This window comes from Thunnus thynnus, chromosome 24 (assembly GCF_963924715.1).
Source record: "Thunnus thynnus chromosome 24, fThuThy2.1, whole genome shotgun sequence".
In the NCBI taxonomy this organism is placed as follows: Eukaryota; Metazoa; Chordata; class Actinopteri; order Scombriformes; family Scombridae; genus Thunnus; species Thunnus thynnus.
In genome coordinates, this window is record NC_089540.1 from 685,791 (window position 1) to 710,468 (window position 24,678).

At 38.3% G+C, this 24,678-nt stretch overlaps 1 protein-coding gene across 1 annotated transcript; it reads left to right on the plus strand.

Moving 5' to 3' along the window:
• The first annotated feature begins 3,035 nt into the window (after positions 1–3,035).
• On the plus strand, positions 3,036–23,977 carry chrm4a (cholinergic receptor, muscarinic 4a). Its single transcript, XM_067583799.1, has 7 exons — positions 3,036–3,135; positions 6,588–7,186; positions 8,235–8,389; positions 10,280–10,481; positions 10,621–10,707; positions 12,966–13,235; positions 21,751–23,977. Exons 1-7 carry the CDS (start codon positions 3,036–3,038, stop codon positions 21,994–21,996), a joined length of 1,659 nt encoding a protein of 552 aa, XP_067439900.1. The 3' UTR covers positions 21,997–23,977.
• The last annotated feature ends 701 nt before the right edge of the window (positions 23,978–24,678 follow it).

Here is a 24,678-nt window from a genome sequence, read left to right on the forward strand (position 1 = left end):
TTCCTCAAGGGTCTGTACTTGGTCCTCCTCTTTTCTCAATATACACCACCTCACTTGGCGTAGTCATCTGCTCCCATGGTTTCCCATACCATTGCTATGCTGATGATACCCAGCTCTTCCTGTCATTCCCACCGAAAGACCACAGAGTCTCGGCTTGGATCTTGTCATGCCTTGCCAATATATCGGCATGCATTTAATAACGCCTCCTTCAACTCAGCCTCTCCAAGACTGAGCTCCTTGTCATCCTAGCCCATCCCTCTCTACAACAAAAACATCAGTGTCCAGCTCGAATCAACCCAACTCATGCCCACAAAGTATGCCGAAACTTGGGTGTCATGATTGATGACCAACTAACCTTTAAGGTTCACATGGTCTCAATTGCTTGGTTGTGCCCTGTACAACATCAAGAAGATCAGACCCTACCTGTCTGAGTATGCAGCACAACTCCTGGTACAAGCTCTTGTAATATCACTGCAACTCCTTCCTGGCAGGCCTCCCCACTTGTACGTTGAAACTTCTACAGATGATCCAGAGCACAGAGGCACGGCTGGTCTTCAATCAGCCCAAAATAGCACATGTCACCTCGCTGTTCATATCCCTCCATTGGCTCCCAGTTGCTGCCCACATCAAATTCAAAATGCGGACACTCGCTTACAAAACGGCAACTAAAATGGCTCCCACCTACCTGAACTCCCTCATTCAGGTCTACACTCCTTCCCACTCCCTACACTCTGCCAATGAAAGGTGTCTGGTACCACCACCACGACAGGGCCCTAAATTGCTTGCTAGACTCTTCTCCTCTGTAGTTCCCTGGTGGTGGAACGCGTTACCAAACTCTGTTCAATCCGCAGAATTCCTCTCAATCTTTAAGAAAAGACTAAAGACCCAGCTCTTTCGCAAACATCTCTACACTTGATGGACTGAGGGAAGAGAAAAAACAAAAATACAAAATAAATAAATAAATTTTTGCTTCTAAGCAATCTGTGCACTCTATGCATTGCCTCTGGCATCTATGTCCTATTGAACTCAAAACTTAGCTTTACAGCAATTACTTGTGCTGTTCTCTCCTGACTAGATCCCTGCTTGTGTTATATCAGCTCTCAGATGTACATTGCTTTGGATGAAAGTGTCTGCTAAATGAAATTGTAATTGTTGTTATATTACTCAATTGACCCTCTTCCTTATATAATTAAGAATCTGATACATATAAAGTAAAATTTGACAGGCAGTTAGTCAATCCTGCAAGCAAGGTATTTCCAATCACCTGTGGCACATGATTTACCAAAAACTCCATATTTGACTAAATTTCCTTTCACTGCCACTTAGGATTGCAGACAACCTCTCTAGAGGAAGAATCTTAAATATTTCATTGTACCACATATTAACTGTAGGGGGCTCGAACTCAACCCATTTCAGTAATATACATTTCTTTGCAAGCAACAAACGTTTAAATTCAAATTTATTTAGGTCTTATGTCCCCTTATTAACTTTAAGGAGAAGAAAGGATGGATGTGCATCTATATTCCAATGGAAGACTTAATTAATTTCTAGGGTGATACCATTACAAAAAGATTTAATTACAGGACAGGACCAAAAACAGTGTATATAGGAGGCAGTGTGTAACTTACATTTTATGCACAATGGAGAGACCTGGGTATTAAATTTGCTTAATATTGAAGATGTAATGTAGCCTATGAAAAATGTTAAACTGTGTTTCACATAGCCTATTACAGGTAAATACAGAATTAATTGAGTTTATGGCTTTATTCCAATCATCCGCTTTCAAATCAATTCCCAAGGCCTTTTTCCATGCTGATTTGGTCTTTTCACTAATTTCAGTGGTAAGGGAGGACAGCATTTTATAAGAGTCAGAAAGAAAATGGTTACTCTTCCTTGTTTTAACAGGAATTTCGCCATACTGTGTAGGAGGCATATTGCTTAAATCCAGAAATTTGGCCATTGTAAGACTGTCAATTTGAAGAAAGACAAAAAAGTGAGATAAAGGTATTCCATATGTAGTCTGAATCTGAATCTGATGAAAATCTGGTAAAAATTCAGCAATTTGTATTATAAGGATAAGGAAAGACACCTTGTTATTTTTACCACAGTTTTTCATAATATCATGCCAAGAATGTATATAACTACTTATTATTGGGGTTTGAGTAATATCTGCAGGCCCTTTAGTGATTTCCTTTGTGAGGAGACTTAGCAAAATAAAAGGAATTAGGCACCAGCCATCACAATTATCGTTTTTTTCCAGGTACGCATTAAGCCACTGTGTAACAATTCTGGCATGATTTGCCCAGTTATAAAACTGAATATTTCAGTTTAAGTTTAAGTCCACCAGAATTTCCAGGTAATAGCAGTAGTGTAAATTTCAATCTGTCCTTTCTCCTTCTCCATATGAATCTCAGTGTAATCTCCCTGTATGAGGAAACCACTGATTTCATCTAGGGATGCACAATATTGGATTTTTTGCAGATATGCCGATATTTCCAACTCACTGTGGCCAATTGCCGATGCCGATGCCGATACCGATACATGCACATATTTTTTTCCAGATGGCTGAGGAGACTATTATGCATGCAAGCATAGATTGTACTAAGTATGATCAAGAAAGACAATATATGAAGGAAGAATTTAGGAAGACTGGAGTTCAGCATTAAAACTTTAATGAATTTGCCAAGTGGGTGGAGCAGTAGAATTTTCTTTGAGTTCATTAAACAGACAGGATTAATGTGTAGGATTTAATCTCTGGTCCAGACTCAGAAGCAGAAGGTGGCGGTAATGCACCTAATACTGCCGTTATAAACCAAAAAGATTTTTTTTTTCCAAACAGAGTGGTACATCTGTCAGCCAAGGTGTTTCCTATCTGTGCAGCCGAACTTAGCAGCTCCTCAACGGACTGTTTCTCATTGACGGCCCCAGTGTTTCCTCCGAAGGCTCCTTTAGCCCCAGTTCTGCATGTGGATCCAACCAGAGCACCAAGCCACGGTTTGTTATTCAAGTTAAAGTGGGAAGAAGCAGCAGTTCTGATGGCCAGCTTGAGTGAAGTGGAGCCTGTGGAGGAAGCACCGGGACCGTCAGGGCGAAACAGTCTGTGGAGGGAAGCACAGTCAGGTGGCGGAGGAGAAGGCAACGAATCGGCCTCTCATAATCAACAGAAATGGCGGATACCAACATTTCATTTTAGAGCTTTTATCAGCCGATACCGATGACGTGCCGATAATATTGTGCATCCCTAGTTTCATCTTCAACAATGTGTTGCATTTTAAAAGCTTGTTACGTTATCTATTGTGTCAAATCTTCATCTGAAAAGTAACTAAAGCTATCAAATAAATGTAGTGGGGTAGAAAGTACAATATTTCCCTCTGAAATGTAGTGGAGTGGAAGTATAAAGTAGCATCAAAATTGCACTCAAGTACAGTACTTGAGTAAATGTACTTAATTGCTTTCCACCAGTGTTGTGAAAGGTCCATTCAGAACATGCTGAACCAACAAGGGCCACTTCTACTACAACACACAGATTAAATAAATTAGGCAAAAATATTCTTTATCCATGAAAACCCTGTGCAAATGCTGTGCAGCTGCTAGTTTAGAGAGTAGGGACTTATCCTCTCAAGTCAGACACATATTTTATAAGTCAATGGTTTTGAACTACAGTCCTCAGCAGTGGCGGAAAGTAACTAAGTACATTTACTCAAGTACTGTGCTTCAGTACAATTTTTAGGTACTTGTACTTAACTTGAGTATTTCCATTGGATACTACTTTATACTTGCTACACCACATTTCAGAGGGAAATATTGTACTTTCTACTACACTACATTTATTTGACAGCGTTAGTTACTTTTCAGATGAAGGTTCGACACAATGAATAATATAACAAACTTTTAAAATACAACACACTGAAAAATGAAACCAGTGGTTTCCAACCTTTTTGGCTTTTGACATCTCACAACTCTCTGAGTTGTTAACAGCTCCACCAAATAGTGATTTTTCCCTCTAAACTTCTCACATGCTTTCATTTCAATAAATGTTCAAATGATCCAATATTTCAGCAAAAATCAAAGATTAGAGAAAAAGTCCAAAAACTGAAAACAGATTTGTGTATCAGAACTTTGTTTTTTCTTCTTTCCTCTCCCATTAATCATCTCAAGACCCCTCATAATTATCTTGTGACCCTTTGGAGGGGCCCGACCCCTAGACAGGGAACCACTGGACTAAACCTAGCTGACTCTATATAAAGTAGTTGAAACTAGCTCCACCTCCAGCAGCTACAACAGTAACATGCTGCTCTAACACTGATGCTTTAGTATTAATAATCTAATGATGTTGTATACAATAGTATATCAGTCAGGGGGACTGAACCACTACTTTTACTACAATACTTTAACTACATCAAGCTGATAATATTTATGTACTTTTACTTAAGTAGGATTTTTTCATGCAGGACTTGTGCTTGTAATGGAGTATTTTTACATCACTGTATTGGTACTTTTACTTATATAAAGAATCTGAATATTTCTTCGACCACTGGTCCGCAGCTGCCCTGACAGAAGGTGATTTGTTTTGAGCAGGTGCTTATGCACCTGTGACAGCTGATTAAGAGCCTGTTGATTAGGTCTGGCTCAGAAACTGAGGGCCTAAAGTGAAACCATCACTCTTAAGTGAACATATTCGCTCTGTAAATGCACCAAAATTACTTGATTTGTACCATAGACTGGAGGGATGGTACTATAAGACTAATGACCTCAGAATCTCTAAGGAACAGCTTCTCTGTTGAGTGAGTGTTGAGTTGAATCTTATTTTATACCGAGTTAGCAAAGCTGAAGTCATCAGCACAAATACATGAGTCATGATTAGGAACTTCAGTCAGGCTTATCCAGAGGTACAAACTCCAGCATCCTCAGAGAAAAACATTTTCACACATTATAAATTTACATTATCACATACCATCATATTGCACTAAATCAAAGAGTGATTGGTGTATTGTTCATGATGATTGAAGAAATAACCAGTGATTGTTCATAATATGCTCATTTACCTTGAGTAATATTTAGCAGTTGCAAACACAGCATCCCCCCCACCAATATTTTAACAAATATTTAACTGTCTGATTTTGCTTACCCTCTAAATTTGTTGTCCACTGTCCACAAATTTAAAGCACATTTTCAGGGTTGGTGGTTCGATTCCAGTCCCCTTCTTAGGAGTGTGTGTGTGTGGGCGTGTGTGTGTGTGTGTGTTTGTGTCAATGTATGTGCATAAATGTTAAGGATTGTATAGCAAGTTGCATTGCTCTCAGGTTGGATGTACTTTATACATGCAGTCAATATGAGTAGTTGACTTGCTGCTGTGATTAAAACAACACCTATTAAGAACTTGTTTCAGTGAGCTCACAGTGCAAATAGACTCTTTAAAAATATGCAAAATACCAAAAATAAATACAGAGAGGACAATCACTTAAGAATAACATGTACCTCAAAGTGGTGCCAAATGTTAACCCTTCGAGTGACAAACAGAATGTGTTTATTTTGAACCACTCAGACTTTGGAATAGTCCCAGCAGACATTTCCTTAGAGGGGAGATGCTGGGTGAGAATAATCTCTAATGATGTTCAGGGCCTTTTGGTAAAACCGAACTTCAGAAATTGAAGTGTTTCCAGATGCAGTCCTAACTCTAATACATTCAACACAGCCAACTCAAGTGCAATGTATTATTATGGAAATGTTGAAAATGTACAGAGTTGATATTTGGTGTCTAAGCTCTGACCTCATCACAGCAGGGAGTGATGATAATAACGTGGGAAGATACAGTAGTCTCAGATCCTACATGTGGATGCAGGAGAAGGTGGGGCTTGTGAAATACTGTTAACAGCAGGCGCAGAGCTTTCAGATAGGTGTGAGCAGAGTACACAGCAAGAATGCTAGGTGTGTTGGATATACAGTATGTTGCAGTGAAAAGAGTATATTATGAGAGTGTAGTGACAGACTTTAGTTGACTGTCTGAATGTGCAGGCTTCACGTCAATCTCTTCAGCTGTACTCAGGCTACCAAACCAAACTATAACAGAGAAAGTTTACCATAACAGAACACAACCCAGTTTACCACAGCTCATGCGTAAAACTGAATCATAGTTTCCCTCCAGTTTTAACATTTTGGAAACATTGCTTTTTCACTTAAGATTACACTGCCAACAGATTTAAACTCTTTCACATGTTCAACTGGTAGTTTTCCACCATCCATTGTCCCAAAGTTTATCAACATTTCTTTAATTTCTATTTTTCCCAATGTTAAACTGAAGATTATTTTCACTGCCCCGGATTAGGCACTTTGTAGATGTCTTTTTGTTGGTTCCTGTTACTAACCCAACCACTTTATTGCCATTAGCAAATGACTTATGTGTTTTAACCAATTTCTCTCTTTTCTACAAGAAGTCAATTGCCCAGTTTTACAAATTTCCCCTTTTAGTTGTTTCACAGTTAGAATTACATTACAGTACATCAACCATAATCATTACTGCTATTGCACACCCCATATTTCTCTTTGTCTTTCTCCTTATCTCTCTCTCTCTTTCTTTCTTCTTTTAGGCTCCTCGGTCAACCAGTCAGCTGACCTGTTCTCCAATGCCTCGTGCAACATGTCCACCAATGACTCAACATCATGCTCTCTAGTGGATGATGGAGTAGGGACAGGAAGTCCATATAAGACCCTGGAGATGTTTTTTATTGCCTTGGTTACTGGATCTCTGAGCTTTGTGACTGTCACAGGAAATATTTTAGTCATGCTGTCCATCAAAGTAAACCGCCACCTACAAACTGTCAATAACTATTTCTTATTTTCATTAGCATGTGCTGACTTGATCATCGGTGTTTTCAGCATGAATTTGTACACTGTTTACATCATTGTTGGCTACTGGCCACTGGGGCCGGTGATCTGTGACTTGTGGCTGGCTTTAGATTATGTTGTCTCAAATGCCTCAGTGATGAATTTATTGATCATCAGTTTTGATCGCTATTTCTGTGTGACCAAACCTCTCACATATCCAACAAGAAGGACAACTAAGATGGCTGGGTTAATGATTGCAGCAGCATGGATCCTGTCGTTCATCCTTTGGGCTCCTGCCATCTTGTTCTGGCAGTTCATCGTTGGACAGCGAACAGTGCCACCTGGAGAGTGTTACATACAGGTACAGTTTACTGAGCAGATATAGGCAAATTACAGCAGAGAAAAAGGAAAAAACAATGTAAATATATACATTGTCTGCCAAATTACTTAGCAATAAATTGACCCTTCTCACTTCTGCATTAATAAAATTTAAAAGGTATGAAAGTGTAGTTTGAAACTGGCTGCGTTGATGTGGGACAATATTATCTCAACTCAAGGTCACCTTGCTAGCTTTTTGCAGCTTTCAAATAGGGGTGGGTCCTTTGTCCACTAAAATGCAATGTGAAACATAAGTAGAAGTTAAGGTAACTGGCCTTGATGAAGGTCACTGTCTAAATTAGAGGAAAAATCAGAGTGAAGTGTGGGAGAGTACACAGCTTTTTGATAAATAAAAAGAACTGTATTACATAGGAAGCATCTTCAGTTTTGTGCCTGCATGACAATAATGGAATGAAAGTGTAATTTACGGACCAATACCACTGGTTAAATGGTTTTTGTAAAAATAGGGGTTGTGAACTGGTACTGGTTCATTTTGTGTTGACTACTGGTCTGCAAATCTCCTCTTTTCCCCCCAAAAGTCATCCCCTACCAGTGTGAGCAATAAGTGATAACGTTATTGCTCCTCCCAATTACACACCTCTGATCACCCACAAAAACAACATTTTGGAATAGACAAGGAACACCCTCCTTGATTATTAGTCATGAAAGATTAGTTGTGAAGAAACAACATTTTTATTTCTCTTTATAATATATGGTTTTAGACAACAATAGCCCCTCTCTGTCCCTCACTTCCTGAAGCTGTCCATGGATCTAACACGTCTTTTATGACAAAACAGAGAGACCTCCCCTGAACCCACAGTTCAATTTGAACACTGTTCAAAGATTTCCAGTTGGAGCAATGCAATGGCAACAAAAAGAAATATTGTAAGTTTTATAAAGACAGGATTAATTTCAGGTGTGTTGTACTGGATTATACTTGTAAAACTGGCCACTTAGTGGATGTGTAAGCATTCTCTATTGATTAGGGAAGGGCTATTTGCTTGTCTACTAAACTTTCTTTCTTTCTACAGTTCCTATCTAACCCTGCGGTGACGTTTGGGACAGCTATAGCAGCGTTCTATCTTCCGGTCATTATTATGACAGTCCTGTACATCCATATTTCCCTGGCGTCCAGGAGCAGGGTCTCCAAACACAAACCAGACAAGAAAGAGAAGAAGGGAATAAAGTAAGGAATAAAATAAAAAAAAAATAAATAAATTGAAATCTCACATGCACTGACCTTTTCTTAAATCAAGCATTTGTGTTAAGAAAGGCTTCTGTTACTTATGAAATGTCTAATTTGAAATTCTGTTTTTCATATAGTCTCCTTTCTTTGTCTTCATATGCATGATTCAAACCTTTTCATTGTAGCATATTTTCATTGAAAGCTATTTGTGTCTTTTCCATCTCCAGTTTCCAAGTCAATCAAGTTCCTTTTGATTGACATGATCGTGAAATTACATCTTATTGTGCTTAACCAGAACCCTCAAATACTTTTAAACCGCTATTTCACCCAAAAATCTGCTGAAAGATGTTTGTAAAAGGTTTTATTGTCTCCACTGAAAGGAAAAACAACTGCACTGAGCCTGAATTTGGTTAGTTACAATGGATTCCAATGGATTTTCACTGCAGAAGACAGTATCACAATACACATAGAAACTTCTCAAACCAATGTTACATCATATTCCACTTCCTGGTATCTATTTAAATGATTCTAACACACTCAGTTTACCCATAAAATGGCTAAATCTTCAAAGCTCTTTAGCACAACTTGAAAGTATAGATATATTGGATAAACCACAGTTGCTTGATAAACCATAAATACACAATTATAATAACAATATTAATGTATTTTAAAAGTAAATATTTATTTATATACTGTGTGTTTCTATGTCTACAGTATCTTGAGCACTATATTTGGTGATATGCACCTGATTAGAGCAGAGTTGTCTGGTCTTCTCTGGATGGATGTGCAGATATTTTCCAACATTTTGTAAATCTTTTGCAGTTTGCTACTAACATTGAATTAGTTATATCACCACTTAGATTAAACTTTAAAACATCCAGAGCTGTATTGGAATAAAAGAGTTAACAAGGTAGTCAGAATAAATCAAAACCAGCACCAGATGCATGTTACTAAGGCTATTAACATAAATTAATCATACGTACAATTTGTTGCACAATATGTGTCCAATTAATGATTCATATCCATTTGTGGATTTTATAATGTGCACATCTGATTGTCAAGTCAAGTCAAGTCAATTTTATTTATATAGGACCAAATCACAGCAGAAGTTATCTCGGGGCACTTTTCACATAGAGCAGGTCTAGACCGTAATTTACAGAGACCCAACATTCCCCCATGAGCAAGCACTTGGCGACAGCAGCAAGGAAAAACTTCCCTTTGATGGGAAGAAATCTCAAGCAGAACCGGGCTCTAGGTGGGCAGGCATCTGCTTTGACTGGTTGGGTTGAGAGAAAGAGGGAGGAGGATCGGGGAGAGAGAGACACAGAAGCACAACAATAACAACATTAACAACAATATTAATAATAGAAATATGACCAATAATAATGGCAGGTGTGGTTGTCAAGCAGGACAGGTCATCCAGGTCTTAATGTCCTTAAAGCATGCTTGGAGTTAAATTAACTGATTGGTTTTATCTGGCTTCACTGATAAATATAATTGGGTATCATCTGCATAACAATGAAAATGTGTTTCCTAATAATATTGCCTAAAGGAAGCATATGTAAAGTTGAATAGTATTGGTCCAAGTACAGAACCTTGTGGAACTCCATGTCTAACTTTTGCGTGCATGGAGGATTCATTGTTAATGTGTACAAATTTAAATTGATCTGATAAATAGGACTTAAACCAGCTTAATGCAGTTCCTTTAATGGCAATTAAATGTTCCAGTCTCTGTGATAGGATGGGATGGTCAATGGTGTCAAATGCAGCATTAATATCTAACAAGACAAGTAAGAGAGAAGTTCTTTGTCCAATGCAATTAGGTCATTTGTATTTTTAATGGTGTAAGCACTCTTAAAAAAATAATGGTCATTCCAATTATTTTCCCAGAACTCCCAGCTTGATCAAAAGTCACCTGCTAAAGCAGAACAATAACAATGAGACCAGCCCTCAGGCCAGTCCCCGCTCCACTCCCAAACTCAGCCTGGACTCAACTACCACTGCACTGGAGGCTGTGAAGAATGGCAGAGTGGAAGAACCAAACCCAGTTCAGCGACAGCCTCCAGCACAGCCCAGTCCAGGACTCACACAGGTACTCATTTGTACATTATTAACATCACTGCTTACGTCTGCCCATCACACTCTGTTTAGCATTGAGACAAGACAGCTCGACAGTTTCAATGTCCACTGCTAATCAAACAATCTATGTATGTATCTATCTATCTATCTAGGAGGAAAAAGAGAGCTCCAATGATTCGTCCACAGCTTTTATTCCCCCCACAGAACCAAAGAAGATCAACAATGAGGTGATGTCTGAGGTTGGTGTTTGAAAGTTGGACAACTTTTTGGACTTATGCCTGGGAGCCTAGAGCTGCTAAAGTTTACATTATCTTTTTTCAATCCTGTAATCTCAAGTTATTTATCTGGTTTTCTCAGGATAACCAAGTCATTTTCTTCTGATATGAGGTCAATTATTGTTCTATCTCTGAATGACAAACTTGATTTCTTGTGATAACAGATTCAATATTTTGGGAAAACCAAAGGTGTTTTCCCACAAAATAACAGGATAAAATTGTTTTTACAAAAACATCAATCAGAATCAGCTTAATTGGCCAAGTATGTTGGACACACAAGATTTCTAGTGGTTCTTAATGTACTCACATACAAATGCAAACATACAGAGGACATAGTTAAAATAAGTATAGTAGGCTAACAGAGATAAGCAGATATAAACATACAGCTATTATGTTTATGAGAAAATGAGATAATTATTTAATAACTACTGAATATTGTTATTTTAAGAAGATATTTCCATCAGGTAAACATACACAGTTTCTGTGATGTACAGTAAAGCTGATTGCTAAACAGCTGATTGGAGCTGATGTCAGTTCAGGAAGATCCCATTATGAATCAGTGTAGCGAAAAAAAGTCAATTTCTCACCAGAGACAAGGTGCTGCTGCACTGCGCCTAATACACAGAGTATGTGTTATCACACCACACCTGGGAGCAACATGGAAACAAGGTGGGATTGGGGAGAACTGGATCATAGGGTGTGTCAATTAAGCTTTTGTCAAAACTGTTACTGGCCGTTATGGTCTGACCAGACTGACACAGCTGCATTCTGAATTGGGTTTATATATGCCAGGACTGTGTGCAGGGATTCAGACAAGGCTGTGTGCTTTTTGTCGACTGTTCAGACCTTGTCGGCAAGTTTAAGAATGAAGAGGTCATCTTCCTGTGTTAAAGCCAGAAAAATGTGACAAATGTGAAAAGTTGGCGCAGCTGTACAAGTTGTTGCAAGTCGACTTACCAAAACAAGGTATGTCACTCGCTACTGATTGGTTAGGGCAAAACAAAATAAAGTAACTCACTCTCAATCAGAAATCAGATAACATGGAGACAATGTCAAGCTAAATAATAAAGCAATCTGTCAGATTTCCATGCTAGGATCATTGTAATTTTATATAAATTTGCACATAACTGCACAGGAAACAAAAACATGGTGACTACCAGACTTACAAAGTCTGAATTTAACTTAAAAAGAGACATGATTTTAGCTTTTTATTTTACATTATATGCTATTGTAGCAAGTCTAGCTTCTACCGTGAGTTCCCTCAGCATACAACACCAACACGACAGATCAATCACAGAGAACTCCTTTCATTCTCCACTGCATGCACACATTTTAACATAATTACTTATCATAAAGCGACCATGCACCTGTGGTTGCCTGACTTCTTCTGGCACATGCAGTCAGGTCTCTGTAATCACTCAGTCTCACAAAATATTAGTTTTGGGCGTCGCCAAACAATATCTTTCTGTCTGCCTCTGTGGTGTGCAGCAGTCATCTGAGGTCCAGCAGGCTTCTGCATTTGAAAGGGAGAGTACAATTAGTCAACAAGCACCAGCTGTGCCAATCAACTCACCTGACACTGCTCACCTGAGCCATCTCCACACCTCTCTCTCCTGCAGCTGAACACCAACCTCGCCCACCTCCACAGCTATATTTTCGCTCGCAACTTTGCAAGTCCTGGACTGGACTTACAGTTCACCCTCAGAAGACACTGGTCTGGACTCTCTGCCCCATTAAACTGTCAGTGTGTTATTGTAGGAGAGTATAGCCGGTGTGATTGGCTGCTTGCCACTGGTCCTTCACCAAGTGACAATGTACAGCATGATTATCTAGTTTCCCAAAGCCAAGAGCCATGAAAATGCCCGATGTCATCAACAGCATCACTGAAATATATTCAGTGAAACTTTCATCAATACATTTTGTGACAAACATTTATGTTATCATGGGAATATAATAAGAATATAACAAATATAACAAGAATACCTAACTTTGTTAACTTGAGATAACAGGATTAAAGTAAATTACAGCAACTATGACCTCTCAGCTTTGTACATATGCACCTTTTAGGGCCAGCCAAATATTAACTCACAAGACAAGTGTGTAAGACAGCTTGTGGCACAAAATGACTGAATTCAAATCCCTGACTTGCCGGACTTCATGTACCTTTTACAACAGGCCATGTTGGCTGTAAAAGTTCCAAACAAAACTCTGTTTTTTTCCAGGCAGCAAAAAATCCAAACCCAGTTGAAGAGACAGCAGCCAATCCTTCAGTGTCCAAGATCAACCCTTCCTCGAAGTGGTCCAAGATAAAGATTGTAACAAAGCAGGCCGGTGATGAATGCATCACAGCTATAGAGATTGTCCCACCTGTGGAGGGAGCCGAGAGGCGCTCAATCCCAATCAGCCGCCCCAGGACTGTGGCAAGAAAGTTTGCAAGCATTGCTAGAAGCCAAGTGAAGAGGAAAAGACAGATGGCCGCCAGAGAAAAGAAAGTATGTTTTTTTCTTACTTAAATATTTATTGGCAAGAAATTTGCAACATTAAAAAATAACAGTAACAAAAAACTGTTAAGGGAAATACATTCACATGCAGTCCTGTTGAAGGATTCATTTGTAGCTCTGTTTCAATGTCACCATTTTGAGTGTCCAATTTCCCTGTTTTCTTCCAGTTGTGCTTTTTGTAGTTTCAATATATGTGTCAGTTTTTCCAGTAACAAGCCACTGGTCCTGTCCCAGTGGAGCTATTTTCCCCCCAAATTCTCATATACTCCTTTTTACTTGCTATTAATAGTATTTTAACCAATTATCTGTTGCTTTCCATCACACTTCCTTCAGAGAAGTTACTGATATAAAGTACCATACAACTCATAGTGACCTATACCATTTCCCAAAACCATGTGACTGATCTACTTCAAATGATCACAATCCCTCCAACATATCTGATGTCTCTGTAACTGCTTACCTTTAACCCTGGGTGAAACAGATAAAGGAATCAGAATTTTCCTGGAAAATTCTCTTCATGTCCATGAATTGGTGGATGGGTGGTATATCTTTCAGTCATCAAAAGATAAAAAACTCAACTCAAGAATCAGATAATATTCATGTAACACAACACAGACATGAATGAATAAGTGATAGACAGCATGCTGGAGGACAGATGTACATTAAACAATTACAGGTTTGACTGGTAGTGAAAGAACACAGATGGGCAGTGGTAGCCTAAAGGTTAGAGAAGCAAGCTTGTGACTGGAGGGTCGACAGTTCAATCCCCAGACCAGCAGGATAAATCTAGTTGAGGAAAGTGGAAAAGCAAAGCTGAGGAACTTAGCTGCCCTTGAGCAAGGCCCTTAACCCAAAACTTCTCCAGTGGAGCTGCTCAGTAGCCAACAGATCAGACTGTGGTTGTATGAGCAGCTTTGAGGTGTGAATGTGTGTAACCATGTGAATGTGATCAGGGTGCTCCTGCAAAAGAGAGGCTTCCTCTCAGTAAAACTTCCCTCAATAAAAAAAGGTAAAAAACAGAGGTATTATGAATATAAGGTAGTATGATATGAAGTTTGTGTCAATCCATCCAGTAGATATTGATATATTTAAGTGAAGAGGAAATGTCAGCGGATCACCAACATTATTTATCATCTTCTGGGTACCATTATACCAAATTTCTCGGAAATCCATTAGTTAATCTAGTTGTGAGACATTTCACAAAAAATGCAAATGTGAACCTCATGGTGGTGCTAGAGAAAAGGTCAGGGGATCACCAAAGTAGTCAGATTCATTGTCAGAGAATCATGTATGATCATGTATGAATGTATAAAATTTTTGCAAATCCAAGTAGATTTTAGATATTTCACATAATAAGTGAAAACTTTGTCCTGCTGGTTGCACTAGAAGAAAGCCAGGGGATTACCAAAGTTATTAGACTTTATCCTTAGGGCACAATGTATATCTGTGCCAAAGTTCATGGCAATGCATCTAATAGTTGAGATATTTCAGTCTGTATCAAGGCAGTGGACTGAGTGACCAGCCCACATTCCCATCCCTAGATATTACTACATGTATGGCTAAAAATGTTTTATACTAAGAAGCCTCATCAACAGGCAGAGCATTAGGATGTGTTCAGACCAAAAGTGAAGCAAATTTTTGCCCTCATCATTCATGCAAACTGTGTTTGACACACCGTTTGTGTTTATTCGCCCCAAACAGCCAATGTACCAGCACCAACATAGCTGTGGGAGTGTGCCTGTGTGTTGGTTTGTGTTCAGCCTCTGACTTCACTAAGAACTCACCAGAAAATGGTTATTTCTGCTATTTTCCTCCAGTCACTTTCCTTTTACCTCTTGTCTCTGTATGTTTATGAAGCAAGGCATCATTTCCTGATAATGATCGATCTTAGAAGAGTGCTTCCCAAACGCTCTTAAATTTTACACGTTTCCAAACACAGTACTTAAGAGCGAGTGCACACGCACACTGTTAGAGCGTCTTAATGTTTGTGCTGTCCATGGTGCTGAAGGTTTTGCTGAATACATTTTAGAGTCAGAACAGATAATGGGCCCTATTTTCCCAAAATAGGGCACAGGCACAGATCCAAGTCTTAATGTGTGGGTGTGGCCAACACATTTTTGCAATTTTCCTGACCAGTGAGCTTCAGTAATGACCGATCACATGAGCTCCTCTCATCCCCTTCAAACACAGCAACAGGTAAAACGAGGGAGAGAAGCTGAGTGAGAAAGAGAAATGAGTCTCTGTGAAGCCCCTGACATTCCAAATTACAACTTCAAGACACACCAAACATTAATATACATCAATCAGAATATGCTGACAATGGTAGAATGAAAATAAAGCTGATGTGTTCTCACGTGTGCTGTGTCTGATAGCAGACTGGTGCTGGGGCTTATTTTGTGCAAACAATTAATATAGGATAATTAATAAACTTAAATTTGCAGTTCTACTCCTCTGCTGCATATCTGAAAGTCCTCATTTATGCTTTCAAGTACATATAATATCTTGGAAGTAATATATATATATATATATATGACCTACATAAGCAAACGAGACCATCAGCAAGATTGGCTGTATCTATATAGTTATTCTAAATGCCTGCCACCAGGTCATATTCCCCGCGAAATCAGACAGAACAATTTACAGCATGCAGAAAGTAAGAGTCTATGTTTACATTACATGACAAAGTCATTACTAGGAAGAAAGGAGGACATTTCTCCTCATTTGATAACATTAAAAGTAAAGTTAGACTTGTTATATAGGCTTCCTGACTCATTTAAAAAAAGAGAGAGAGTGCTGAGCTGAGAACACCAGAGTGAGAGAGACAGTGCAGTGGTGCTCTCGCTTCCAAAAACAAATGCATGAGCTAACCAAGATCTTTACGACGCAAGGCGGTGGCACTCATGGGAAATGCAGTCTTCATTCCAGGAAAACACTACCACTTTTGTCCACAGGGGCCTCTAAAATCAAAACAAAATGAAAGTTCCTTGTTGTAACTTTAAATAAACAGATACGATATAGATAAGTTCTAACACTGATCCATCGAACTATTTAAATGATGAATGAAGGTAACCATGTTGTGCCGGCTGTGTGTAAAGTGAAAAACAGGATTTTGTTTAAACCTGTTTTAAAATGTTTTCACGAACATGTTTTATTTTTTCATGGCATATAGAATGCTTATGTATACCTACTCCGTTTAGGGAGGAGTGCGCAGGAAACAGGACCTCTGGTTGTCTATAGAATCAAATACTGGTCATAAATATTTTGAGCTTGTGAAATGGTTTGTGAATGTGTAATAAAGTTTTGCAGCTGTAGAAATATTTTGTGCATGTGTAATTAAAATTTGTGCAGGAATTTTTGCAGCAGTGAGGTTTCACAAAGTCTGAGACGGACACAGAAATTTCCTACCTTTGTGTGTAACAATGAAGTCACATGAGAGACGGACATAGAAATTTCCTACCTTTGTATGGGACAATGAAGTTACAACTACAAACTGCTAGTTACGGCCATAAACTGTAAAAAAAAAATACGGACGTAGTCACCGTGATGTGCCATTTTGAAGCCTCGAGTGTAGCAATTTGACCTTCGCTATCATGGATTTGGCTGTTGCCATGTTTGATTTTTGGAGCCAGAGGTCACCATATTTGGATGAGAGGATGGAGGACCTGCTCACGCATGTGCAGTGCAAATCAGGCAGCGATGCAAATCGGGCAGAGCAGACCATAGTGCTAGCTGCTAGCTTGGTTAGCATGGTGCATTAAAATCTATGTTTAGCAGTGATAATGCTAGTGTCAATGCTAATTTTTGCTAATGAAAAATAGGCCTAAAACCGTTAAAACAAAATGTACTCACCAGAAAATGTGATCATCTGACTCTTTGGTGGGTCTTTTATTACAACCAAACACTGAACAAGACTTTTTTTAGGCGACCAAAATGTTACAATTAACTTTAGTGAACTGAAAACACACTGTGAAATAGCAACGTTGTCGTCATGGTAGCAACTTGTCAATCACAGTGTAGCCACGCCCTAAAGCATAGACTTCCATGCAATCAGACTTCTTTTTGCAGCCAGTGGAGTTGCCCCCTGATGGCCATTAGATAGAATGCAGGTTTTTGGCACTTCCGCATTAGCTTCATTTTTCAGCCCCGGAGGTTGCCACTTGGTTACAGCTATAAAATTTTGACCCTGTTTTTATGTCTGAATCCGATTGGTCAAATGTAGAGTCAATCTGTCTAATCAGAGGGCAGATGGTTGCATTGCGTTCATCTCCCTGCAGGTCTTGAAAGATGGACGACGGTGCAGCTCTCCCACAATCCAGGTAGGTTTAATTGTAATTGAGGGTGCTATAGATAAAGGTGAACATTTAATGTGTTGTGTATTTAGCTCGTAGTTAGTTCACTGTTATTGTAAGGCAACACGGTAACACAGTTGTCCAAATGCATATTTTCAAGTGCAGGAAAGCTGCTTTATGTACCCAGAATAGAACAGTAAAGTAGCTTTCTGTTAGCAAATTTCTGCTAGCATTACCAAAATAGCAGCATCAATGCTGGCAATTAACTTTTCAAGCTGAAGGCAAAGCAATCACTTGGCTGTATTACATACTGTTTCTCTGCTTTAGCATGTTTGATTAAATAATGTAAGCATTGCTAGGCTAACCATTAAAACATACTTCTGAGAAAAATTGCCCTGAGCTAGTTGTATCTCCAGATGGATCAGCAGTTGACATTATTGTGTGACTATGATGTGTTGAGCTGCCATTGATGATGTCAAGTTTTATTTCTAACATCTTTTTAATATATCCAGTCTTCCCTTGTGTCAATAAACTAAAAAAAATCACTTTGTGTGTAGTTGCTAAATATATGAGTAAGAAGCAGCGCTGTATTAGTGGAAATATCTGCAGCTTTGTATGACCTAATAATAACACCCATTTGCTAGTAGACATGAGCTGTCATTCTCATATTTCAGATGCTGTGGGAGTCCAAAGACTACAGCTCCATCCCAAAAGTTCAGAGGGCCATGGTAATAAAATGAGTGTTATCAGGGCCTAGGATGCCACAGCTTTGATCCAGATGGCCAGATGATCCACATCAGCCTGGTTTGCAGTCTGCTGTACCAGCCTTGACCACTCAGGAGCCATTGTAGAGACACAGATCAGTAGGAGGCATGACAATGTATTAATATGTATCACTGACTCCACTGCTGTGCAAGAGTTGATTGTTACACTTGAATCATACACACAAAATATGAATATTGTTCACCCAGTTATCTATTTGGCATGAGTGTCAGTTGTGGTCAAACTGTCAGTGCTGCTTTCTGAAAACAGAAAAGTAACAAAGTATTTCAAAACAATAGAGGCTACATCTGTGTATCATTAATTTTTCCAAACAGTAACTTTTCTGTTTTTTTTTCTATTGGCATGTAATGATTCAATATGTGGATTCTTTGAGATTTTTAATTGTATTTTTTCCAGAGGCCAAAGAGACAGAGGCTTGCCCCTGCATCAGATGAATACCACCTGTGAAGTATCCACAGTCACCACATCAAACTACATATCTGCCATATTAAATTACCTCTATATAGCTATTCATTTATATTTGTGATTTGTAATCCAGCCTTCTGTATATATTTATTCTTGAGCCAAATAAATTCTTACAATTCAAAAAAGTCATAATTCATTTTGTTTAGTCTCTTAAAGACTTCTTGTTACAATTAACTGTTAATTGATTTGTCCATGCCATTACTCTAAATGAAAGTGAGGGTCTAGTAAAAATAGTTTATGGTACAATGATGTAACAAACATGTATTTGTTCAGAAACAATTCAATGTAGTCACTTTATTGTAAAAGCAACAACAGCACAATAAATATTAAATAGCAAGTAAAATGTACCTATTTACAGTAAAAAGTACCTCAGACTATTTTCAGTTGAAAAACTGGAAGCTAAATCCTCATACAGATAAAACTTCTTTTTGTGACACTCTAGATATCAGATTCTCCAAAAACAGCAATTTGGGAAGAAGAGTGTTTGACTACACTGCCATCCAAATACTGTCTGTTATCATCCTGTGTCTGGCAGGTTTGCTGTTACCTGGGTGTCATTCTTGAGCCTCTTTGCAACACTCCTGGAATATGTGTGCCTCCATATGCAGCAGCATCGGAATTGTCTCTAGTCATTGGTTGTAGCATTTCCTCTTTACAGCTGTCAGTATTTCCCTGCATTTCTGACCAACACACTGTGCAGGATCCTCAGCAGCAGGATCATCAACACCCTCTGCATCGTTTTCCACAGCCTCTGCTATGCTCCTGTCCACTGCTCACACTTCCACCGGACCGTTGACTTGTAGAAGCACCCACAGGGATGAATTCACCATCAGCTCTACCTGTGCCAAGAAACAGAATAAGATTAAAATGCAAACCAATCACAGCGCATAATATATAATCTTCCTGCTAATTTACTCGCTTATTGTTACCATCAACCTTACCTAAGCTAATAGCTAATGCTAACTTTATCTTAGTAAGCAAGCCAATATAAACCTGATACTATCTTCACATCTACAACAAAGCTTCTGTAATCCCACAGCAGCTAGACTGTCATAAATCCACAAAATTGTAAATACTAAGGAGTGTGCTAGTATTCATGTCTAACTATGTGTAATTACGGTACATGTCTCCACTCTTAGTTTGTCTTCAGCTTGAAAAGTATTAATGCTAGCGGACATGTGCTAACCAAAAGCTACATTACCGTTCTATTCCGGGTACATAAAGCAGCCTTCCTGAACTTGAAAATATGCATTTAGACAACTGAGTTGCCTTACGATAACAGTGTACTAAATACAAGCTCAATACACAACACATTAAATGTTCACCATTATTTTAAACCCACCTCGGTTGCAGGAAAGCTTGCACCATCATCCATCTTTCAAGACCTTCCAAGACCTTTCAAGACATAAAAACAGGGTCAAAATTCATACTCATAACTTGCAGTTTGTAGTTGTAACTTCAGTGTGTTGCATACACAGGTAGTAAATTTCTGTGTCTCTCAGACTTTGTAAAACTTCACTGTTGAAAAAATTCCTGCACCAATTTTAATTACACATACACAAAATATTTTTACAGCTACAATTTTTTTTTTTACACTTGCAAATTATATATCTGCGCACACAAAACTTTTTCACACTTGCGCAAAATATTTCTACAGCTGCAAAACTTAATTACACATTCATGAACCATTTCACAATCTTGTGCAGCATTATATACAATGCAGGCCTGGCAAAACATAAAAATAAAAAATAAAAAAAAATGAAGAAAAATAATACTTGCAAAAAATAAATAAATAAAATAATAACTAAATGTAAAAACTGCACTAGGCAGTGCCTCTTTAACTCTTGGGTTATCCCACAGGAGATTAACACCTGGCCACAAAATATCCAAACATTACGATTGAATTACAAAACATATTAAAACACAGTTTAGGCAAATATTTATTCAAAAGGCAATTAAAATAGCATTGCAGTTTTGTGCAGTTTTGGCAGTTCATTCTAAACAGAGGAGCACAAATACAGCAGAGGAGAAATAGGTGACCAACAATTGACTTTCATTGCTAAACTCTTTTAACAATAAATAGAGATGTTTAGTACAAATACTAGTCCCTGGGTCTTATTTAAAAATACTTTTTGCGTGCTTTGTTACACTATGACCCACAATATAAAAAATATTAACACTTTGTCAGCAGGACTCCAAATATTAACAAACAGAAGTAATGATGACAATGTAAAATCATGCTATGCGAACACTACAACACAGACACCTCCATGCCAGTTTGATTTAATTATTAATGGAAGTGGCTATGCAGCGTTTGTGTGTGCAAGTGTTCATTTTGCTATATAGGGCACAGGCTACCACCATGACAGATGGTTCTTATGTTTCATGAATATATACATCATCGATTTTGAATGTCTTTCTGAAATTTTTTGTCATAAGGAAAAAGAAACTACATAGAGTACGTAGAAACTGCAAACAGAGCATCAGGAAAAATGGCATTTCAAACAGTTGAGATAAATACATTATAGGTATAGCCAAATATCCTTTTCTTTGATGTTACCAAAAATCACTAGTGTGATCATTGCTGTCTGGATGATGGGGAGAGGAACGAGAGGAAGACGATAGTGATATAAATCAGGCAATGAATGCTCAACACATGGTTGGTTTGGTGCAAATCAGTAATTGTTCAATCAATTTATTGTAGGTTAGTCAATTTTAATGTAACTTAAAGAGATGAAAGAAATTAACAAAAACAAACAAAAATAAAAATGTCAAAACTCACAATCATTGCAACCAACAATCCATCAGGTCTGCTTTTATTTTTGTCAGGGTTATGTCATTGTTGCATGGTTACTTTTCAAATCAGCCTGTAATACAACCATAATAGAAAAGAACAACAGAGTTGGTTTTACTTTGTTCTGGTGTCTCTTGTTCATTTCACTCTTCTTTCCTGTCTCTCCTCTCTATAGGTGACCAAGACTATCTTTGCCATCTTGCTGGCTTTCATCATTACATGGACGCCATATAACGTCATGGTGTTGATCTCAACTTTCTGCCAGTCGTGTGTCCCTGACACTGTGTGGGCTATTGGCTACTGGCTGTGTTATGTCAACTCTACTATCAACCCAGCTTGTTATGCCCTGTGCAACGCTACATTCAAAAAGACTTTCAAGAACCTGCTGCTGTGCCAGTATAAAAATATAGGTACAAGATGAGATGGAAAGAGAAGACTGAGGGTGGGATGGATGGGGAAGGGGTATACTACTGCAAGAATGGGGGGACAGAGGAAAAGAGAGAGGAAGTGTCATTAAAAGTTGAGTGAAAGATGGTCGAAGGAGCTGAAGAAGAAGGATGGAGGAATTTAGTTAAGGGGTTCCTTTGAGGAGGGCTGTCTGCAGGGGATGAGGAGATAACAGTTCTTTGTCCTGCAAATGAATGCCAGTCATCCCAGTTGGTACATATAGAGTGAAATGTGAGTGAAAAAACAGGGAGTCCTTAACCTGCCCAGCTTCCCTTAAGATGGAATAAATCACACACTGAGTGGAAACATGGTTTCATGCACACAGGGAAAAGTCTGCAGTGGCAGAACAGGGATTGATATGAGCAGAAATGATAGCAGTGAATGTAGAGGGAGGGGAAAATAGAGGAAAAACAGCAGATGAATGCAGGTATGAATTGACTGATATATTTGAATTATAGTACTAATGACAGTGTATAATACTGAGGGACAATACTGCAGCATGCATGGCTGAGGGAGTGGTCTGGCCGTGTAGATGGATGGATGGATGGAAGGGGCGGTTCAAAGGGGCACATGAAGGAATTGATTGCGATTTGTGTTTTGGATGATCAAATGACTGTTATCTAAAGCAGCAGACAGACTGGGGGGCTGACTAATGATGTTTTTATGGTGGCCACTAACAAATTTTACAGGCAGGATAAAAAGGTTTCTGTCTCTTGCTAGGGTAAATCTGACCACATAGATTAATAATAGACCACATTATCTTCAAATAGCTCTAACACTGCACCCTCATCACTCAAGTGGAAGGCTACTAGTTTAAGATGTAAATGGGCTAATATCGCCTACTTGGTGGGTGCATAAAATGTTTACCATGGCTGTGTCACAGCCATAAGAACCATAAGAACCAAAGCTGTAGCCATGGTTACAACTGTAATCATAGCTATAGTCTGTCGCAATCACAGCAATGATAGCAGCCAATCATAACACAGTGTAGGGAACTGGGTTAACTCATGTCCGCACACTTGTGATGCAGTCAGGCAACTGTAACTAATACATAACATTATATCATAATGTATCCATGCTATATGCTACTGTGGGAGCTCTGCCTTCCTTTGGTGATCAGAAGAAATGCATTAAGTATTGTGAGGTAAAAACTAGGTAAAAATAATTCTGAAAATGACCACCTCAACCTGTTAGAAGCAAAGTAGAGATGACTTAGAGCTTGTGAGTGTGATTGATAACCCAGATTATGTAATTGGTTCTAATTGCTAATGGGAGGAAACACTATAAACAGGAGAAGGGATTCAGTGACTGAAGAGAAGGTAAAGGGAGCAGGAGACTGACAAACAATTGATATGGTGGAGGGTAGCAGCAGGACAATAAGAAAATAAAAGTATTTTAGATAGCATACCACACAGCAGCCATTCAGCAGCCATAGAGGCCATTTGAGGTCTTCAGCTCATGGGCAATAATAGCAACAAATAACTATTTGTACTTCTTTAAACGATATGACTTAATCTCCTTAATAATGTTGTGGAAAAAGGATTTTCCCTGTTTAGACATGTGATTAATTTGTGTTCATTCCACTTTAGTCAGCAAAAAATAATGAGATTTGATACTGTCCTGCTTCCTATACACTTGATTTGCTTACTACTTGCATGCAATGGGATGATAGAACTATATCCCATAGTCCCATGGTAGTAGCTTCTATCTCATCACAAAGGCTACTTAACATCAGTCTACTGCAGTTTGTTGCCTAACAGTTGTTTGTTTAGTTCAAAGTTTCAATTATAATATTAAAACACGATTTAAGGTCAAGCCCCACTAGCAGTCCTTGGAAGTTACAGTGTTCATTACAACCCAAGTATGCTGAATCAACATACTGATATACAGATCTAACTATTTTTAGAGCCTCACCAGTAGTGGAGCTAAAAGGAGCTGTTCTGAAGGACATGAAAATATGGGTATTATTATTATTATTATTATTATTATTATTATTATTATTATTATCATTATTATTATTATTATCATTATCATTATCATTATCATTATTATTATTATTATTTATTTATTTTTTAAAAAGTTGGTTTGGTTTTCATGAAGATTGCATCTTGTGACCTAAGTAGGTACTGTGAGATGTTTAACTTTAAACTAACTTAAAAATGAGCTGTCATGCTCAAATCCAATACCACATCTTCAAACTGTCCCAAGAGTCCATAGGGGCCAGTTGAGGTTCAGGTAGGATCCCAGTTGGATGTTTGCAGATGATTTTTAAATACATATATATGATTAACAATTTGTGATAATACAACAAGAGTATTTTTTTTAATGTGTGATACTCTACAACAGTTTATTTGTGTTGAATCTCAAGACCTGCAATTCACACTTTGGCCTTTTAACTATTGGGGGCTGGAGGTTGCAGCCTATCAGAGAGGAGCATAGGTTTTATATATTTACTGCGTACAAATGAAATATTTGCCCAGATGGTGTTATTAAATGAAAGTGCAAAAAGTCTTCATAATTAGGGTTTACCCTCTGGGAACCATAAATTTACACAGCACATTTCATGGAAAGTTTTTGATATCCTGTATGATGCACAAACTTTGACAGCCCTTTGACTTTAGAGTGATGCCATTTATACTTTGATATTTAGTATTAC

Coding starts and splice junctions, on each gene's coding strand:
- chrm4a (XM_067583799.1), top strand. CDS start 3,036: ATGGCCAGCTTGAGTGAAGTGGAGCCTGTGGAGGAAGCACCGGGACCG. Junction 3,136..6,587: donor GTCAGGTGGCGGAGGAGAAG/GCAACGAATCGG, acceptor TTCTTCTTTTAG/GCTCCTCGGTCAACCAGTCA. Junction 8,390..10,279: donor AAAGAGAAGAAGGGAATAAA/GTAAGGAATAAA, acceptor TTATTTTCCCAG/AACTCCCAGCTTGATCAAAA.